Source organism: Trachypithecus francoisi, unplaced genomic scaffold (genome assembly GCF_009764315.1).
Source record: "Trachypithecus francoisi isolate TF-2019V2 unplaced genomic scaffold, Tfra_2.0 Lachesis_group4, whole genome shotgun sequence".
In the NCBI taxonomy this organism is placed as follows: domain Eukaryota; kingdom Metazoa; phylum Chordata; class Mammalia; order Primates; family Cercopithecidae; genus Trachypithecus; species Trachypithecus francoisi.
The window spans coordinates 47,584,727-47,606,239 of record NW_022681469.1 but is presented as its reverse complement, the minus strand read 5'-3'; the positions used below and the strand labels follow the sequence as shown (position 1 = coordinate 47,606,239).

Genomic DNA, 21,513 nt, shown 5'->3' with positions numbered 1-21,513 from the left:
ACATTTATAGTACTATATAATATCCATGTGGACAAGCAGTAATGCACGAATTACATAGGGGCATATAAAATTAGATTGTACATTGTAAAATAAGATGTCAATTCTGGGCCGGGCGCGGTGGCTCAAGCCTGTAATCCCAGCACTTTGGGAGGACGAGACGGGCGGATCACGAGGTCAGGAGATCGAGACCATCCTGGCTAACACGGTGAAACCCCGTCTCTACTAAAAATACAAAAACTAGCTGGGCGAGGTGGTGGGCGCCTGTAGTCCCAGCTACTCGGGAGGCTGAGGCAGGAGAATGGCATAAACCCGGGAGGCGGAGCTTGCAGTGAGCTGAGATCTGGCCACTGCACTCCAGTCCGGGCGACTGAGCGAGACTCCGCCTCAAAAAAAAAAAAAAAAAAAAAAGATGTCAATTCTGGCTGGGCATGGTGGCTCATGCCTGTAATCCTTTGGGAGGCTGAGGCGGGTGAATCACCTGAGGTCAGGAGTTTGAGACCAACCTGGCCAACATGGTGAAACCCAAGCTCTACTAAAAATACAAAATTAGCCGGGCATAGTGGTGCATGCCTGTAATCCTAGCTACTTGGGAGGCTGAGGCAGGAGAATTGTTTGAACCCAGGAGGTGGAGGTTGCAGTGAGCCGAGATTGCACCACTGCATTCCAGCCTGGGTGACACGAGTGAAACTCCATCTCAAAAAAAAAAAAAAAAAAAGTCAATTATCCCCAAATCGATATATAGATTCAATGCAATCCCACTAATTATCCTAACATAGCTCTGGGGGTTAGAAATTGAAACGCTGATCTGACTTTAAAATCCATAAGGAAGTGAAAAGGACCTAAAATAGTCAAAACAACTTTGAAAAAGAAAAGTAAAGTTGGAAGACTTACACTTTCTGACTTTAAGATTTATTATAAAACATGAGAATCAAGATAGTATGTTATTGGTGTCAAAACAGAAAAACAGGTAAATGGAACACAACAGCCAAACCTAGGAACAACTCAAATGTCTACCAAGAGGTGAATGAATGAACAAATTGCAGTATAGCCATACAATGGAATACTATTCAGCAATAAGAAGGAATAAACTATTGATAGACAAAAGAATAAGGATGAAACTCAAATATATTGTGTGTGAAGACAGAATTCCCTGACCCAATGCCCCCCCGCAAAAAACTATGTATTATATGATTAATAATAATAACTATGTACTACATGATTCCATTCATATCAAATTCTAAAAAATGCGAAGTTACGTACAGTAACGGATAAGTTACTATAAAAAGCAGGTCAGTAGTTGCTTGGGGATGAGGTAGCATGGAGAAGCAAAAGAGAGGCAATCAAGAGGGGCACAAGGAAGCTTTTGAAAGTGATGAACATATTTGCTATCTTGATTGTGGTGATGGTTCATAGGAATACACATATGTCAAAACTAAAATTGTATATTTCAAACAGGTGTCATTTGTTTTATGTCAATTATACCTCAATAAAATAAAAAAGACATGTGACAACACTATGATTGATGGAATGGCACTATGTGTAAGTTACTATACTTTGACTACACTATTGAGTTCATTCCTTGTTTGGGCCTTGTTGGGGAGACACAATCAACTTCACTTTAAAGAAAAGATAATTATCTCTTAAGATTCAGAAATTTACCCCAGGTTCCACAGCTTGAGAATTGTGAGACTGGGACGTGAACCCAGGCATCTCTGGTTCTAGAAGTCGGTACTCAGTGACTCATCTTCCTCTGCTCAGACTATTTGATTGTATAGAGAAAATACACCTGATTTTTTTGGTTATAATTAAAATATTAGTAAGTATACTAGAATCCAACAGTTGATAACTAAGGTTCATACTTTTTTACCTTTCTCTTAATATGCCTTGACTTAAAAATGCAAATCTAGTTAGCAGAAACCCATTCATCTCTTTTCCATCTCTTAGTTTTTCCATACCATATTCACATTGTCTTCAATACAGCTATTAGATTAATTTTCCTAAGACATTTACTTCAACACACAATCCTGTGAATAGTGAAATATGCTGAAGTGGGAAAAATGACATATTATTTGTTGTAAATTTAGTAATAAGAAATAGTATGCAATAATGAATAGACTTTCATCTTAAGTCTTTACAGTCAATATACATAGGGGAACAACCTGTTTGAATCCAGATTTATGATTTTATTTGTCATACCTGACTTAGGCCCATTGCAATAACTTATAACCATGACATATAATCCCTTAGGCATTTAGGATGATTATTGTCAATCCCAACATCTACTCTACAATGTCATTTATTCACTTACGCTGTTTAGGAACTCCAACCACATTCAACTCTGTTAGGAGGCCTACATGTCCAATTACTAAAATATACTAATGTATATTTTATCCATAATGTAATTTTTTGCTCTATTTTTTAAATTTAAATTTTAATTAATTTTTAAATTTTTTTATTTCCATAGGTTTTTGGGGGACAGGTGGTATTTGGTTACACGACTAAGTCTTTTAGTGGTGACGTCCAATTACTAATGTATATTTTATCCATAATGTAATTTTCTTTGTTTTTAAGATATTTTAAGAATGTATCGATATGAAAATCCTAGACCTATAATTTGTTAAAAAGAAATAAAAAGCCATCAGTGGCCAAGATGTACTTAGCTGCAATGTGATACTTTCTTATATATAAATCACCTTAAAAACTCGGTAGTCCTCAGTAGCCATTTTATGTATAGATTTGAGTATAATGAGAATTTCTGTAAATGATTCTGTATAGCACGGGTATTGGATGGCTACAACTGTCTTCATGAAAGCTATTATACATATACATTATTTTTTCCACATATTTCTTATAGAATTAACCCAGACCCATTTCCATACCCCAATCACAAACCGACAACACATGAAATTTTTAGATGAACACATCAGAGTAGCTGTCTTAGACCTGGCCTATGCCCAGAGGAATCACCTGCTCCATAAATGGTACTTAACAGAGTTATGAACAAGTAAGCATTTATAATTGTAAGGAACTCTGGAGCTCCATCAGTTGAGAATGCAAGGCAAGTGGTCATTTGTACTGCTTTATAGAATTTGCTTCTACCTATAATTAGACTGTTGAAAGGAATTGATCACAATGGTGCTTTTTTTTTTTTCTCGCTAGAGAAAGCATTTTAAAGTTCAAAAAACAGTTGGTGGGAAAACAAAAAGTACAATCCTTTTAAATTGTAAAAATAAGGCCTCTGTTATCTGGAATTATGATACAGCAGAAGCCAGTGCTCATGCTGGTGTGGCTGGGAGGCAGGGTAACAATCATGGTGCTTACAGAACACTGCAAGAATTCATCATGGCACACTGTGGGATCTGCGTTTACTCACAGTGTGTCTACCTGTCATGGGCACTTTTCCATATGTGTCTGCACAGAATGAAAAGGTGCTCAATGTAGAACTGTCATGTAAAGACTCCCTATTCAGAAAGCCTGTTCTCTGTGAGAAAATCATAAAGAAACTCAACAGATCTTCAGTCTCCAGAGAATGGATTTTGTGAATGACCAAGGCATATTTCTCGCCATAGAATTATTATAACAACAACAATACATCAAGCACGTCTGCAACAATCATGGTATGACTGTGACTGCTGCTGCTACCATAATGACTAATGCCCAGCATTGGTCGAGTTAGCAGACCAGATACTGTTTAAACACCTTTACAGATCTGAGGAATCCTCACACTAACTTTGAGATAAGTACAACTATTTTCTCTGATTTATTTATTTATTTATGAGACACGGTCTCGCTCTGTCACCCTGGCTGGAGTGCAGTGCTGTGATCTCGGCTCACTACAACCTCCACTTCCTGGGTTCAAGCCGTTTTTGTGCCTCAGTCTCCCGAGTAGCTGGGATTACAGGTACCCACCAACACGCCTGGCTAATTTTTTTGTATTTTTAGTAGGGATTTCAACAAGTTGGCCAGGCTGGTCTCGAACCCCTGTCTCAAGCAATACGCCCGCCTTGGCCTCCTAAAGTGCTGGGATTACAGGCGTGAGACACTGCGCCCGGCCTATTTTCTCTGTTTTAAAGACAAAGAAACAGAGGCTTAGAGACATTAGTAACTTGACCAACATCAGTCAGTGCAATGGCAGAGAAGAAATCAAGCTAGGTTTGTCTGAGTATTCTCCAAAAAAAAAGTCTTCAAGCACAAAAGCAAAGATGTCAAATAATTTATGTGTGTGTTTCATGGAAAATTTCACCCCACATACCTTGAGAGTTTGGTTTCTCATACAGCAAGGGGTACCACAGAGCCATGTAGGAAGGATTCTCCTCATGTGATTTTCTTATAATTTAGTACACGGGACAATCACTCTGCCTGCCCTACCCCACCTCCACCCACAGACCTGATTCACTGACTTCCTGAAGTATCCTAATTAGCATTGGTTATTACACCATATGACCCGAAGACCACATACATGTATGCCACAGAGATTTGATGCACAACAACCTTGTACACTCTGCACATCAATAGAAAGCAGTTTAAAAAATGTTTTAGCTTTTGATCTCAGGCAATCTTTAACCATGTCCAGCATTTGCTATGATTTTGTTTGCTGTGCCATTATAACTTTTGAACTATGTAAGAGTTATATTGCTAGGAAACAATTAAAATGTTACCATCAAAACCATAATGAAAGAGACATCCTTCCTCTTCCAGGTTGAAAGTATAGACACACTTCTCCCCTATTCCTCCTGCTAAGTACAACTAAAAACCTGAATATCAAATATAAAACAAACAGAAAAAGACTCTGACAGGAGGGGAGAGAGGGCAGACTGGCCAAGAACCTTGGGACCTGAGGAAGGGCATGGTGTAGATTTCTTTGGGTTTTCTTTTTTGCCTCATATATTTCAAACACACGGCTGCAGAGGCCAGCAACTGTGAAAGACCAATAGTTGGCAGACAAAAGACAAAGTCCCAATAAAACCTTATTTCTCCAGCCAAAGGACCAGGAAAGGGCAGCCCTGCAGGGCAATACTTTTAGCCACAACTGCTCTATTCCAGCTGAACACCACAGAAAACTTTGGCCTCAGTCACCCGTTCACTGCAAAGGCTAAGTGAGGAGCCTAGACTTCCACCCTCATGAGGATGTAGTGAGGTGCCCCAACATCTCTCCTAGAGTGGAGCCAGAGAAGGTCAAATAGGGAGCAGGTACTTTCATACCCATGGGTCATGAAAACAATGGGAGCAACCTGGACTTCCACCCACAACTGGCAGTAACAAGTCACATTTTTTCCCTCCCCACCGAGGTGGTGTCAAAGAGGCCTAGTAGAGAGTCAGGATGGCTACTATGGCCCAGCAGTAACAAAGCCACTCCCACCACTTTGTCAGTAGAGACCACATGCAGAACCAGAACTTCCACCTCAATCAGCAGTAAGAAGAAGCCCTCTTGCCTCAGGTGTCAATGGAAGCCAAGAGGCAAAGCTGGATTTCTATCTCTGTCTCACCATAACATGTAGGCACTCACTGTTCCCCTGATGAGTGGTGTCACATAAAGCCAGCTAAAACAGAAGGTTTATGTAAGATCCAAAACCTTATAATATAGAAATGTCTTGGTCATAAGAGAAAATAACACATCCTATTAAGATCTAAGAAAATCTCAAATTGAATGAAAAAGATAATAGATGTCCACATTGCAATGTCAGACTGTTAGAATTATCTGACACATACAAAATGGTTAAGGACTTACACGTAAAATATAAAACTATACTACTTTTAGGAAAGAAACTAGGAGATAACATTTAAGATACAGGGCTAGGCAAAAAGAGTCAAAGCTTGAACCATAAAAGGAAATTAATAAACTGGACTTACATGAAATTAAAAATTTTTGCTCTGCAGAGCTTGTTAAGAGGATGAATAAACAAGTTACAGGGTAGGAGAAGATACCTGCAAACCACATATTATAAAAAGAAATAAAAACTCAACAGTGGAAAAACAATCCAATTAAAAAAATGACAAAAAGACATGAAAAGACATTTTACTGAAGAGGATATTTAGATGGCAAATAAGTATGTGAATAGATGCTCAACATCATTAGCCATTAGGGACGTGAAAATTAAAACCACAATAAGATACCACTACATAGCTATCAGAATGCTCTCCACTCCAAATAGAGACAACCCCAAATGCTGATGAGAGTATTGAGAAAGTGCACCGTTCATAACTTGTATATTATAGTATATATAGGAGAGCCACTATTTTCCATGGTAGCTATACCATTTTGTATTCCTGTATATACATAAATAGATACACATTTTTAACTGCTAGATATATTATTTCTTAATATTTTTTTTTTTTTTTTTTTTTTTTGAGACGGAGTCTGGCTCTGTCGCCTGGGCTGGAGTGCGGTGGCCGGATCACAGCTCACTGCAAGCTCCGCCTCCCAGGTTCAACGCCATTCTCCTGCCTCCGCCTCCCAAGTAGCTGGGACTACAGGCGCCCGCCGCGTCGCCCAGCTAGTTTTTTTTTTGTATTCTTTAGTAGAGACGGGGTTTCACCGTATTAGCCAGGATGGTCTCGATCTCCTGACCTTGTGATCCGCCCGTCTCGGCCTCCCAAAGTGCTGGGATTACAGGCTTGAGCCACCGCGCCCGGCCTAATATTTTTTCTTAATGTTTTACATGAATATAAAATACAGATATAATATTAGACTCAAAATAGTGGCACTTCAAAGCACCTTAAATTTTGCCAATTGCAGACTAGGCATGGTGGTTCATGCCTGTAATCCCAACACTTCGGGAGGCCGAGGCGGGTGGATCATCTGAGGTCAGGAGCTCGAGACCAGCCTGACCAACATGGTGAAACATTGTCTCTACTAAAAATACAAAAATTATCTGGGCATGGTGGCGGGCACCTGTAATCCCAGCTACTCAGGAGGCTGAGGCAGGGGGAATCGCTTGAACCCAGGAGGCAGAGGTTGTAGTGAGCCAAGATTGTGCCACTGTACTCTAGCCTGGGCGACACAGCAAGACTCCATCTCAAAAATAAATAAATAAATAAATAAAATTGCCAGTTTCAACCTTCTCATTTCCTAGCTAAGGAAACTGAGGCTGAGAAAAGTTATGATCATGACTAGTCAGATTGAAAAATCTGGAATGAAAACTCAGGGCCCCTGACTCTTATTACTCTGTTTCACTCTTCTCATTTCCTCAAGCAATTTGATGGATGATAAGAAAATAAAAAGTTATCAAGTTGACTTGGGATACAAAATCTGGGATTAATTTAAACTGGACAAGGTATGACTAATATCAAAGCTGGCTTTCTGCAATTAAAAACTGCTTATTCCAAGTTCCTTTAACAAACATGCTTTATATCTTGGTTTCCTTGTAAAATTAAGGTAACCTCATATGATTTTGAAATGCTCATGGGTTACTCTCCTAAGGTCAGATTTTCCAGATTATAACATCAAGCCACCTGCAACGTGACTGAGGCTTTAACAAGCATAACCAGGCCCTGTTCCACGTGCCATCTGCTCTATGATCTTACAGTGACATCCTGGAACTGGAACCGCATTGCTGAGCTGGACGGCTGAGGTCGGCTGGTGATCTCCAATATGGTCCTCAGCAGAATATCCAGCAAGCTGGCCACTATCACATCTATTTCCTCCAGCACAGATTTTTCCTTAAGAGAGAAAAAAATAATGTGTTCAGGAAATTGGGGTTTAACATGCACTTCAATCTAACAGACAGGGGGAAATCAAAGAGTCAGAGAACTTGAGAGACCTGGATTTCACCTAAGTGAATGATCTCCTTTTACAGTAAACAAAGGCACAGAGAAGATAATGGCTTACCCAAGAGTACACAACTCAGTGGTGCAATGGATACCTGAGATACAAGTAAAAAGGTGGGTGATATAATGAACGCACACCAGACACACCAGACTAACTCAGAACACCAGCTAGGCTCCCAAAAGGGTGTGTGATCTCAGGCAAGTCAGTGTGCCTCTCTGAGCCTGAATCTTCACTGCAAGTCCATTCTGGTTCTTGGTCTATAATTTATCGGTTCCAGACTGTGCTTATATTTACTTTTCTCATCGTTGGAGTTACATCGGTCATTTTCCAAAACTCTATTTTAAGTACAAATGGCTATTCCTATAAAAAATGATGTGTAAAAATCTTTGCAAGTAAATATTAGGAAATGGTGTTTGGCCCAAATACCCGTAGCTACAGAGTGGATCTAAGGTCATGTGGCCATGAGGAAACTGCTTCTCCGATGCAAAGGTAATAGTATCCACGCCTCAGGACTTGAAAGAGAAACCCAAATTGCTCTGCACTGACTGTATGTGGAATTGGGTTCTTATTCCACCTGCACAAAACAAAACTCTATGTACAAATGCTCCTAACCAAGGAGATCACTCTTTGTAAAAAATACTTTTAGAAACTATGAGTTTGAAAGAGTTTTTTGGCCAGGATCTCATGATAAATTTTCTTACACTTGGCAAGAAAACTACCAAGATTTTCCCTCCAGTGACTTGGTTTCTGCTCTGAATGTCTTACAGAGAGCAGAAGTTGTGGAGGTGATTTCTTTTTGTTTCTCTTCTGCTGTTTTTGGTTTTGTGCAGTGAACTATCTAACGTCACATTTTACTCTCAGCAATTATAATTTGGAAAAAAGATTCTAACTAGGCATAGCATAGTTATTCTTTGTAGAATGTTATAGAGTGGGGTTTAAAACTGAACTCATGCCTTCTGTCACCACTGTTCTGTCCAGTTCCAGATCACCTTTGGGGCCTGGATCATGGCGGTGGGAAAAAGTCAACTGCTTTGTTTCACGCAGGTTCCTCTTATTACACTTCCAGAGGCAGAATTTCTAGCTTTTTTCTCTCAAATGCCAACTCTGTTCCCACGCTACTGGGGCTCTATCTCCAACAACTCCACTGAGTTCCCATCCCAGCTCACTGATCTTCAGAAGCTGATCGTAAGTGACAAATTGGGGAAACTGTAACCTAAAGGTAATAGGGAAGCAGAGAAACAGGATTCTTGGCACTCATTGCCAAACTCTGCTCCATAAAACCTGTTACCGATGAGCGAAATGGTTACTTAACAGTTGCATATTGGCAGAAGTGGAACAGGATATTCTCCATATGTGGATTTCACACCAGACCCCTGAGCCATGAATACAAATACTCTGAGTTGTCCCATTTATAGGCAAGCATGTGATTCTTCTCATTTTGCAGTGCATTCTCTAACGCAATTGCATTGCATCAAGTGTCAAGCACATTGATAGGAATCCCCAAATCCATAACAATTTGGAGATCACTGTTGGGGCCAAGTAATGGTTATATTGTAAGATACCCCTAATCTCCTGGAGCTGTCCTTTGCTTCTGCAATTTCCAAGGGACTCAGCCCAAGGACCATAGCCAAGTTCTGAGTATCATGAAGTGGCCTCTCACAGAATGGATCAAAAACGACTTCATGTTGCAAGAAGTAATTTATTCTTGCCACAGAGCAGTCATCATATCAAGATTAAAGACACGTGTGGGAGGCCTTGAGATTTCCAATTTTTCTCACTCAGTATGCAGTTCTTCCTTGAAATACAAGTTTGGGGAACCCAGGTTATTTGGGGTTACACAATCCCACAAGATTAAAAAAATTCCTTCCAAAGAGGAGCAAAAAGTCCAGCCCAGCTGGAAATAAAAGTGAGTCTCAGAGGCTTCCTCTTTAGTGCGGTTTCTATAGACTATTACAAGTTATTTCCAGAAGCCACTTGATGGGAACTATATACTATGACCTGTATTTACTTACTGAGCTATTTTTCTTGATGAGACAAAATACGTTGCTAAGGATACGTGCACACATGATCAGGTCCTTCTGTTCTTGCAAGTGAATGTGGAGGTGATGTAACACGACAGGCAGAAGAATGTATCGGGAATCTGAAGAGAGAAGAGTCATTAGTGTCACATCTGTTGGAGTCCCACGCAATACCTAGGGCAAATCCTTATCTACTTTTAATTCAATTTTAGTTGTTAAATTATTAACACATGTAGTTACAAAGGTGTTAGTTCTGCAAGGTTTATATTGAAAAACATCAGTTCCTTTCCCTAATGCACAATTCCTATGCTCAGGAGGCCTTTGATACTTTTAGGTGAAATAGATATCTTTTTAGGATTGTTTGTTTTACCTTTAAATTTCTAAATTACATGCTTCTCTTGCTGTTTCCTGAATTTTCATTAAGATAGACCACCTACTGACTTCCCACTATGGTAGATGAGGACTTAGTTTTGTTTTTTTAACCCCCGATACGGTTTGGCTGTGTCCCCACCTAAATTTCATCTTGAATTGTAGCTCCCATAATTCCCTGTGAGAGAGAATTGAATCATGGGGGTGGTTCCCCCTATACTGTCCTTGTGGTAGTGAATATGTCTCATGAGATCTGACGGTTTTTTAAGGGGTTTCCCTTTTTGCTTGGCTTCATTCTTGCTTACCTGCCACCATGTAAGATGTGCCTTTCCCCTTCCTCCATGACTGTGAGGCCTTCTCAGCCACATGGAACTGTGAGTACATTAAACCAGTTTTTCTTTATAAATTACCCAGTCTTGAGTATGTCTTTATCAGCAGAGCGAAAATGGACTAATACACTGCCTTTTCTCCCCCAAGCCTCTCAAAATGGTTATATCACAATTTCTGGCTAAGTTAACATTATGGTTTTGCTGCTGTTCTGATTTCTAAACCTTTGTACATGACTGGATTTTTGCTTGGTTTTGTTTTTCTCTCTTTGAAAGCTTTTGGGAAATTATCCCTGGTAATTCAAAATTTCATGATTATGTAACTTGCCTTGACCCTTTCAATCTATAAATTTGTGTTCTTCAGTTCTGGGAATTTGCCTTGAATTATTTCTAGGATTATTTTCTTCTATCCTTTGCCTGTAAATTCAACTACATTTACACTGAATCTCTTGAGCTATCTTCTGCTTTTCTAGGATGTTTCCCCTCTTTTTGTTCAACTTCCTGGTAATTTCCATACCTTATCTTCCAAATAATGTATTCCGTTTCATTATTTATGCTATCAGCTATTTTATTTCTAAGAGCTTTCTTCCTCCCAGGACCAGTGTCGTGGCTGTGTAACCTGAGAAGTCACACAGGTCCCTGTGCTCAGAAGGACCCCATGCCTGGTGTAAGTGATGCTACTGCCACCTTGCAATTCTTAACTTTTGAACAACAGGTCTTGTATTTTCATTGTGCAGCCATTCCTGTTTATTTCTCTGAATGTTCTCTTTTCAGAGCTTCCCATTCTTGTTTCATAGATGTATTCTCTTCTCTCCCTGAGGAAATCCGAGATTTTTCAAAATTTGTTTTGAGGCAGGAAAACAGGGTCTGGAAGCAGGGAATCTAAGGCCAATTTGTTCTGACTTCCTAAAGCTGAACTGAGGAAAAACACTAAGGTCTGGGGCAGGGAATCTAAGGCCAATTCGTGCTGACTTCTCAAAGCTGGATAAAAAGGGAAAACACCTGAGTCTGGGGGCAGGGACCTTAAGGCCTATTAATGCAAACTTCCAAAAGCTGAACCAAAAGGAAAAACCCCCCAATCCCCACGTCTGAGTAACAAGTATCAAAGTCTCCTCTCCCTGCAACTCTCCCCTTCACCACCTCTCAGATGGAAAGGGAAAGTGCCCTGGATTGACCACAGGCCAAGCAGACACCATCCCTTCATCTGCATAGGGCGCCAATTCACCTCAGCCATAATTCACCTCAGCCATAATCTAATTAGCCATAGACCAAATCCTTCATCCAGATAAGGGACCTCAAAAGAAGTACTTCAAACCCAGAAAACTTTCTAACTGGGCCCTAGAGCTGCTTGCTCGGGCCGACTCTCATTCTATGGAGTATTTCTCGCTTTAATAAATTCCCGTTTTTGCTGCTTGGTTCCGGTGTTTCATTCCTTTGTTACTTTGCGTGTTTTGCCCAATTCTTTGTTTAGAATGCCAAGAACCTGGACATCTCACACTCAAGACCCTTCTTCTGGTAACAGTTTTGCTCCCTAAACTATCTTTTTCTTCCTAGTTACTATTTTTTTTCTTTTTCCTTTTTTTTTTTTTTTTTTTTGAGATAGAGTCTCACTCTATTGCCCAGGCTGGAGTGCTGCGGCGCAATCTCGGTTCACTGCAACCTCTGCCTCCTGGGTTCAAGTGTTTCTCCTGCCTCAACCTCCCCAGTAGCTGGGACTACATGCACGTGCCATCAAGCCCGGCTAGTTTTTGTATTTTTAGTAGAGACAGGGTTTCACCATGTTGGCCAGGCTGGTCCTGAACTCCTGACCGCAGATGATCCACCCGCTTCAGCCTCCCAAAGAGCTGGGATTACTTTTTTCTTTATTTATTTTGGCTTCTGCTTTTCACATTAGGGGCTTTTCTCCAATATCTGATGATCCTTCTTTGTCCATTCATCTTTACTAAAATGCTAACTGGAAATCACAAAATCTCTGTATGCCTAGGCAAGCTTGTGAACAAATGAAGCATCACTGTTGGATGGGGAAGATAGGTGTTCCACTAGGGCAGGGGTCCCCAGAGTTCAGTATCTGAGATGGTTTCTCTTGGGCTGATCAGTTTCTCTGAAGATGAAGGGTGCAATGCATATGAAAATTAATCAATTTCATCTTCAGAGCTACCCGATATTTTCAATTCCTGATCCTTTCTGAAGCCTACCTGAGTCTTCTGAGGTTCTGTGCAATAAATTAGTTTGCTCCTTGGCTCTACCCTAACTCCACACACACCATGCCCACATTTCAGCCTTGTCTTGTCTGCAAGTCAACTGCCACACAGTATCTGTAACTACAGATACAAAAACCCTTTTCAAAACTTTAGTAAATCAATTCCAACAATATATGAATATAAAGTCGATAACACCTTTGATATCTGATTGGGTTCCTCATCCTCTACATCCTCAGGTGATATCTGATCACCTTGCCCTGTCCTCAGCAAGAATCCTGTTAGGTCAGTTTAACCAGAATCTGCACACTCCCTGCCCCCACCTCCCACCTTATCTTTAATATTTCCTCTTAATAATTTCCTGTGTACACACTCCAACTCTGTTCCTTGGCTATAAAGTCCCACTTACCCATGCTATATTAGAAATTTAGCCCAATCTCTCTCCCTATTGCAAAATCCCTTTGTAGCCATCCCCACACCTATCACCATGACCCTCACCTTGAAAAAAACCTGCCTTACTGTTCTCTGAGCTCAAGCTAAGCCATCATACCCCGTGTGACCTGCACATATGCATACAGATGGCCTGAAGCAACTGAAGAACCACAAAAGAAGTGAAAATAGCCAATTCCTGCCTTAACTGATGACATTCCACCTTTATGATTTGTTCCTGCCCCACCCTAACTGATCAATTGACCTTGTGACATTCCTTCTCGTGGACAATGAGTCTCAGGAGCTTCCTACCGAGCACCCTGTGGCCCCCGACCCTGCCCGCAAGAGAACAACCCCCGTAACTGTAATTTTCCATCACCTACCCAAATTCCATAAAACTGCCCACCCTATCTCCCTTTGCTGACTCCTTTTTCGGACTCAGTCCACCTGCACCCAGTTGATTAAAAAGCTTTATTGCTCACACAAAGCCTGTTTGGTGGTCTCTTCACAGGGACGTGCATAACACTTACCGTCCTCAGCAAATGTCATTACAATTTTTTTTTCTTTAACAGATGCTGAGGTAATTCAATGGAGAAACAAGTTTTTTCAACAAATGGTGCTAGAACAATTGGATACACATATGTTAAAAAATAAAAAAAAACCCTCTATCCTTACCTTACACCAAATACAAAATTTAACTTGGGATAAATTATAGACCTAAATGCAAAGGTTAAAGGTATAAAAGTTCTGAAAGAGCCGAGCACGGTGGCTCACGCCTGTAATCCCAGCAGTTTGGGAGGCTGAGGCGGGTGGATCACGAGGTCAGGAGATCGAGACCATCCTGGCTAACATGATGATACCCTGTCTCTACTAAAAATACAAAAAATTAGCTGGGCGTGGCAGCACGCACCTGTAGTCCCAGCTACTAGGGAGGCTGAGGCAGGAGAATCACTTGAAGTTGGGAGGTGGAGGTTGCAGTGAGCCAAGATTGCGCCACTGCACTGTAGCCTGGGAGACAGAGTGAGACTCCGTCTCAAAAAAAAAAAAAAAAAAAAAAAAAGTTCTGAAAGAAAACATAGGAGAAAATCCTAGTGACTCTGAGTTAGACACAGATTTCTTAAACAGGTACAAAAACCTCAAACTATCAAAGATAAGTGATAAATTACATTTGATCAAAATTAAAAATTCTACTTGACTTGCACCACTGACCTTGTTCAAGATCCCTATTTGTTGCCTTCTTTCTACTTGAGGACCCAAGAATCAGACTGCTTAGATTAGAATTCCAGTTCTGTGAAAGACTAGCCTCAGTCTTTTCATCTGTAAAACGAGGACAGCAATGGTAACCCCTCCTGGGATTGTTTTATGGATCATAGTAGCTCGCAGTGCTTGGAATGCAATGAGTGCTATGTAAGTGTTATTCTCTTTTCTTCCTCTTTCAATTTTTTTCCTCTATCTATAGATAAAAGTGATTCTGTATGCTACCAAAAATCATAAGGAGTGCAAATAAAGCATCCATAACTGGGAAAGTGTCTCTCTCTCTCTCCTTCTTCTTCTTTTTTTTTGAGACAGAGTCTTGCTCTGTTGCCCAGGCTGGAGTGCAATGGCACAATCTCGGCTCACTGCAACTTCCACCTCCTGGGTTTCAGTGATTCTCCTGTCTCCGCCTCCTGAGTAGCTGGGATTACAGGCACACACCGCCATGCCCAGCTAATTTTTTGTATTTTTAGTACAGACGGGGTTTCACCACATTCCCCAGGCTGGTCTTGAACTCCCGAGCTCAGGCAATTCACCTGTCTCGGCCTCCCAAAGTGCTAGGATCACAGGCCTGAGCCACCATGCTTAGCCAGAGTCTCCTATTTCTTTTGGTGCCTGCCACTGGGTTACCTGAGGTCTGGCCTCAGGTTTAGCATCAAAACAGACAACATAAGGCACAGGCATTCTATACATTAAGAAAACAAATACATACAGAATATGCAAATCCAAACTTGTAAAATAATTCATTGCAAGCCTTCTTTAAACAGTAAGCCTCACCAAGGAACTTAAATACTTACAAATCAATTACTTGACAAAAAGAACCAGGAAAACAAAAAACAAAAAAACAAAAAACCCTGAAAATTTAAGTGCCAGGAGTCACTGCCTAGTAATGTTTAATTAGAAAGGAAGATAAAGCTTATCTGATATGTTCCTTCAGCTGGGGGATTTGATTTCTAGAAATTCAATTTGCAGCCAACTGTTAAGAAAATGTCGACTGCAAAAAAGTACGGAAGGTAGACAAATAATTCGTGTGTGGCATGTATAAAAAGAAATATATAACAATCTAGCTTGCAGATTCGCTTTTTCTCCATTACCTGGGCAATGGCAGCCAGTGCAATTGATAGAATGCGTGGATAAATGCCAAACAAGCTGACTGGTTGATATACTAATTCTTACCTTTAAAAGAAAACAACCAGGCCCATTAAATAAGACCCCCCATAAAACAACCCAAGTTGAACATTCACTAACTTTCCATGGATTTAACAATAGAATCTGCTGTGCAGATTCTCTCCTTGAAAGGGCTGATACACTCATATTCCACATCTCAGATAAAGCTCACGGTGTTTTATGTCTCCTTGAGTGTATAAGGAGTGACTCTCATTTACTTTTTTGCTATACACTTGAGTGGATAGACAGCCAGCTCCCATCAGTAATCCCCACTGGACGCGGGACTAGGAAGGAGCAAGGGAAGCTAAGAAATGGGGGTAGATTTCCTCCTTTAGGTTAATTTTGAGGAGTCATACTTTGGTCTCTATCAATAAGCTTTAGACAGGGATCCCTGAAGTCAGCATCGGTCACCAAGAGAGCGAGGTCTTTGAGTCCCGTGGCAACACACAATGGTTGGCCATCACATTCCACAAACTGGGCTCTAGCATGGGCTGGACACGGGCACTGCTGTGGGGCGGCCTCAGTAGGGGGAGCTTGTAAACAAGGGAGGCAGAAGGACACGCAGCAGCACAGCTTTGCATGTAGCAGAACTGCAGACTACAGAAAGCCTGACATCAGAGCTGGGACGGGCCTCTGTGATCAAAGCCACCAGGAACTGAACTGCCAAAGTCACAGCCAGTCACAAAACCTGCAAACAAGCCTGTCAGACACTGGAATACAGACAACAAGAACTCAGAGAGGAAAGGACTGCAGATGCAGTGGGCTACGTTCTCATGAAGACAACGTCAGGATCACAGAGGAAAGCAACAGTGGAAGGCTACACATGATCCCTGTATTAAGCTCCCAGATCCCACCCACTGGCTTTAATTGCACCCTAAACGCCTCCACCTCAGGCATCTTCCCTAAAGCAAGACACATGTACTGCGTACATCTTACTTTTGGTAGTTGTGCCACCTCCTGGCCTGGGACTCCTTACATAGCCACCCTGCCACACACTGTTTTATTGTCATATTCATGCTCATCCTTAGCTCAAAAGTTCTTTTTCCAATAAGATTTTTTAAATACACATCATTTATTCAGTAGTGTTTTTGTTTGTTTGTTTGTTTTGTTTTACACGGAGTCTTGCTCTGTTGCCCAGGCTGGAGTGCAGTGGCATGATCTCCGCTCACTGCAACCTCTGCCTCTCAGGTTCAAGTGATTCTCCTGCCTCAGCCTCTGAACTGGCTGGGGCTACAGGTGCGGTCCACCATGCCTGGCTAATTTTTGAATTTTTAGTAAGGGAGGAGAGCACCCCTCATATTGTCTTCTGCCCAATTTCTGCCTCCAAAGAAAGAAGAAATAAAAACTAAAAGGCGGAAATGAAATCCACAGGCAGACAGCCTGCGCCACACGCTGGGCCTGGTAGTTAAAGATCGACCCCTGACCTAATCAGTTATGTTATCTATAGATTAACAGACACTGTATGGTAAAGCACCGTGAAAATCCCTGTCCTGTTCTGTTCCGTTCTAATTACCGGTGCATGCAGACCCCAGTCACGTACCACCTGCTTGCTCAATCAATCACGACCCTCTCACGCGGACCCCCTTAGAGTTGTAAGCCCTTAAGAGTGACAGGAATGGCTCACTCTGGGAGCTTGGTTGTTGAGATGTGAGTCCTGCCGATGCTCCCGGCCGAATAAAGCCCTTCCTTCTTTAACTTGGTGTCTGAAGGGTTTTGTCTGCAGCTTGTCCTGCTACATTAGTACAGACAGAGTTTCACCATGTTGGCCAGGCTGGTCTCAAACTCCTGACCTCATGTGATTCACCTGCCTCGGCCTCCCAAAGTGCTGGGATTACAGGCGTGAGCTACTGTGCCCGGCTATTTAGTAGCATTTGCTACTGTATCCTGATCCCTAACCCACGACTCAGTCAGTACCTAGTGTTCATGAAACATCTATTAAGCACCTACTTTGCACCAGGCACTGTTAGAGAAGCTGGAGATATCATTGTGATCAAAGCAAATAAAGTCCCTGGCCTCTGGGGTTTTCCCTTCTGGGGTGGAGGAGGGAAACAGACATTAATCAATGAAATACCCAACTCTCTATTTCATTACAATTGTGCTAGGTGATTCAAGAAGCAAAACACAGTGTATTATAAAAGTGATAATTGAGTGGGTGGGGCATCAAGATTTCTTGAGAAAATAAGAGACTACACCATGAAGGATAAGTGGGAATTAACTCTGTTAGGCAGGAGCTGAAGAAAGTGGATTTCAGAGAAAAGTAGCAAGGAGACAGGATGAGAGAGGTGGACGGGGCCACATCATGGGGCATGGAAGATCAATTCTGGAGCGTGTCCCCCAATAAAATAGAACTGGGATGTGAGTAGGAGCTGGAAGTGACATTATCTGGTATGATTCTAAAGGTAACTTTGGCTAATAGATGGGTAGGCGAAAGGAAATACAGGAAACAAGGAAAGAAAGGACAGAGGCAGCTCAGAACAAGTGCGGCTGGACAGGAGAGGAGGCAGTGGGGGTGTGGAGAAGCTACAGACTCACGTGAGGTGTCTTGGCCATGGACAGAGACAAAGGGCAAAAGGGAGAAGGAATGACTCTGAGGCTTCTAGGTGGATGGTGCTGCCACCTACTGAGCCGAGGAAGAGTAAGCTCAGAGAGAAAAAAGCTGAGATTTCCATTTTAGACATGCTGAGTTTAAGGAGCCTGTGAAATATCCACGAGAGATATTAAGAGCACAGTTGGATACTCCAGTTTGGAGCCCTGAGGAGAGATCTGGCCTAGAAATACAAACATGAGAGTTGGGTCAGCACATGGATGGCACTAACTGAGGCTAAGCAGGTGGAATGAGCCCCAAGATTTGCTCAGATTTTCCTGCTACATGGCATCCTGGAAACTTGCCCCATCACAAATGCTGCTGTACTTTATCATATTATAATTACTTGTTCGACATCTTCTTTTGTGCTTTACTGTAAACAGACATCAGGCAGGGACTCTATCGGTTCAATTTGTTATAGTATTTCCACCATAATATATTTCTAATATAATACTGTGGAGTCTGCCCATAATAAATATTTATTGAATGAATGAACTCCATCATGAGTTCTACTGGTATTACAGGCTACTGAAATAGAGCCTGGCATTTCTGTCTTCAGGTTTAAACAGAGCTTAAACAGGAAGAGTGCAGGAGGCCCATTATCAGTCTAGTTTACAATGACTCCATCTGCTGGTGCTTGCTCTGAGCACCGGGAGACAGCGATTCCCACTACCTTGCAAGCCACGGCAGCTGCCTGTGACACACACGCTCCCCATCCCTCTGGAAATCTGTGCAAATGTGGATGAGTGACGTGTAAGAAATGAAATAATACAGGTATCACCCTTTCCCCAGTAATGTGCTTGTTATACTGTCAATCAGCATTGAAAAGTTCAGAAACATAGTAAGAGAACTAAGTTGAAAGGGAGTCTTGTGACTCCCAAAATATGTGAGTTTACATTTGTTTTCAAAATCCACACTGAAAACCTAGGGGCAACTATGATTTCAGTGAGGCATATTTTTCATCTTAAGTTCTATGTGCAGGGTGAGGTGTTACCTAAAACTCTTAATTTTATCTTTGCTCTGTCTAGAGACAGACGTAGAAACTATCTTTCAAAGATACATCTTTCTAGGTTCTTCATTAAGAACATCCACTTAAACATGGTTATAGCTGTTTAAACTTTAACAACAACAACAAAAACAGAAAACCCAAAATCATTATGTGGGCAAATCTTTCATAAAATCCAAGAAAAGAGCCTGAAACCCTGTGGAAACTGTTAAACTTCTAGCAAGTGCTTTCAGAGCTCCCTGATGGTGAAGAACACCTGGAAAGGCGTTCACCGCTGAGTCTTTTCCCTTTGGAAAAGCCTGGGAGAGGGAGACAGGGGAATACAGGTAAGGGGGAAGAAGGGGGGTGAGTAAAGGGATAGAGACTGAACGAACAGAACACTAATGATTTTTAGCCAAAGGCTTTCTTGAGGTCCCAGGTAGTTTTTGAAAATATACTTTTATATTGGATCATCATCACAAATTCCATATGAAAAAAACTAAGGTCTGTACATTTTTTTTACAGTGGTCCTGCATTATTACTCTGCTTCTAGAGAAGAAAGAAACCCTTATTTATACAACTTTATTCTTTATAAGGACTCTGTATTTTGCAAGCCCTGGCTAGCAGAAAAGTTCTAAACAAATGTCATTTTTAAGAATAAAAGAGGCCGGGCGCGGTGGCTCAAGCCTGTAATCCCAGCACTTTGGGAGGCCGAGACGGGCGGATCACGAGGTCAGGAGATCGAGACCATCCTGGCTAACATGGTGAAACCCCGTCTCTACTAAAAATACAAAAAACTAGCCGGGCGACGTGGCAGGCGCCTGTAGTCCCAGCTACTCGGGAGGCTGAGGCAGGAGAATGGCGTGAACCCGGGAGGCGGAGCTTGCAGTGAGCTGAGATCTGGCCACTGCACTCCAGCCTGGGCGGCGGAGCGAGACTCCGTCTCAAAAAAAAAAAAAAAAAAAAAAGAATAAAAGAGCTGGGTGCGGTGGCTCAAGCCTGTAATCCCAGCACTTTGGGAGGCCGAGACGGGCGGATCACGAGGTCAGGAGATCGAGACCATCCTGGCTAACACGGTGAAACCCCGTCTCTACTAAAAAATACAAAAAAAACTAGCCGGGCGAGGTGGCAGGCGCCTGTAGTCCCAGCTACTCGGGAGGCTGAGGCAGGAGAATGGTGTAAACCCGGGAGGCGGAGCTTGCAGTGAGCTGAGATCTGGCCACTGCACTCCAGCCTGGGCAACAGAGCAAGACTCCGTCTCAAAAAAAAAAAAAAAAAAAAAAAGAATAAAAGAAATTTAATCACTTGCAATGCAATAAAACCCAACACTAAACTGCACTTTACAGTTCTAAGAAATAAAAGCTACTAGGCACCCATCAACTGTAGTAAGATTTTATTCCTGAAGTTGTCAAATTAACAGAAAAACCTATCAAACATCCTTTCTTTATATTATGGCCTAAAGTGTTGGGGAGGGCATTAATTCTTAGGTATACTTTAAAAACAGAGTAATAGTCTATCTTTCTCTTTCTTTCCCTTAATTTTTTATTGCAGTTTTGTAAAAAATCCACAAAATTCTTAATGGGGACTGGGGAGTTTCTGCCAAAAAAAAAAAAAAACAAAAACAAAACAAAAAAACACTTGATTACTTTAAAAAATACCTACCCTAAAACACTTATTTTTTAGTTTGTAGGCAAAAGCAAGTCATACCAGCAATCTTCTCACCAACGGTACATGATCAGTGCCTTTAGGTCTTTATACTCACTTCTATTATCTGTGCTGGGTTTTTGCCTGATAAACTGTTCAATTCTTCCAAAATAGAAACATATATAGTTATTTTTTAGCAAGAAAATAGCTCAGCATTACCTCCAGACATCTGCTAAACAAATTCAAGTACCAAGCAGTGGTGACAAATGCAAAGTGAATGTAAAACCCACAGCTCTAGCAGAATCTGACCTTGCAAAGTCCGGGAGACCCTGTTCCTGACCTCTCACTACCATGCCCTAAACTATGTCTCTCTGCTACCCTCCACGCACCCTTCTTCTCCAACAATCCCTCCACATCAAATCTACCCTTTTGTCATTGCCAAAGCTGTCTTCTCCAAAACTATTTAGACTCTTCTATTCGTGGCCTTCAGCAAATAGGAAGAATAAAATTTGGGGGAGAAAGGGAAAAATGAGTTGCTGATTTTTAATGCTTTAAATAAGTCCACCTGGACCCCAGATTATTTAGACATCAGATACCAATCTATTTAGATTCCAAATGTTATCTGTGTCCTTCAGGTTTGGTCAGATGTTCTAGAATCTGACCCCGGGGGTGTGACTAAGGGGGTGATTCAGTCCTCCTGCCCGCTCTGTCCAGCTGTGAGGCTGCCCAGAGACCCTTAACACAACCTGTGTTGAATCCTCCCAGGACAAC

General features: G+C 41.6%; 1 protein-coding gene across 4 annotated transcripts in view; it reads right to left on the bottom strand.

Moving 5' to 3' along the window:
• The window catches only part of DOCK4 (dedicator of cytokinesis 4), a 485,368-nt gene that overhangs the window by 118,677 nt on the left and 345,178 nt on the right, over positions 1-21,513 (bottom strand). For all 4 annotated transcript variants that reach the window (XM_033195053.1, XM_033195056.1, XM_033195057.1 and 1 more), the window contains exons 24-25: positions 9,781-9,908; positions 7,525-7,659 (exon numbers count right to left, since the gene is read on the bottom strand). In XM_033195053.1, the coding sequence (XP_033050944.1) occupies positions 7,525-7,659; positions 9,781-9,908 (263 nt within the window). The remainder of the gene's footprint in view (positions 1-7,524; positions 7,660-9,780; positions 9,909-21,513) is intronic.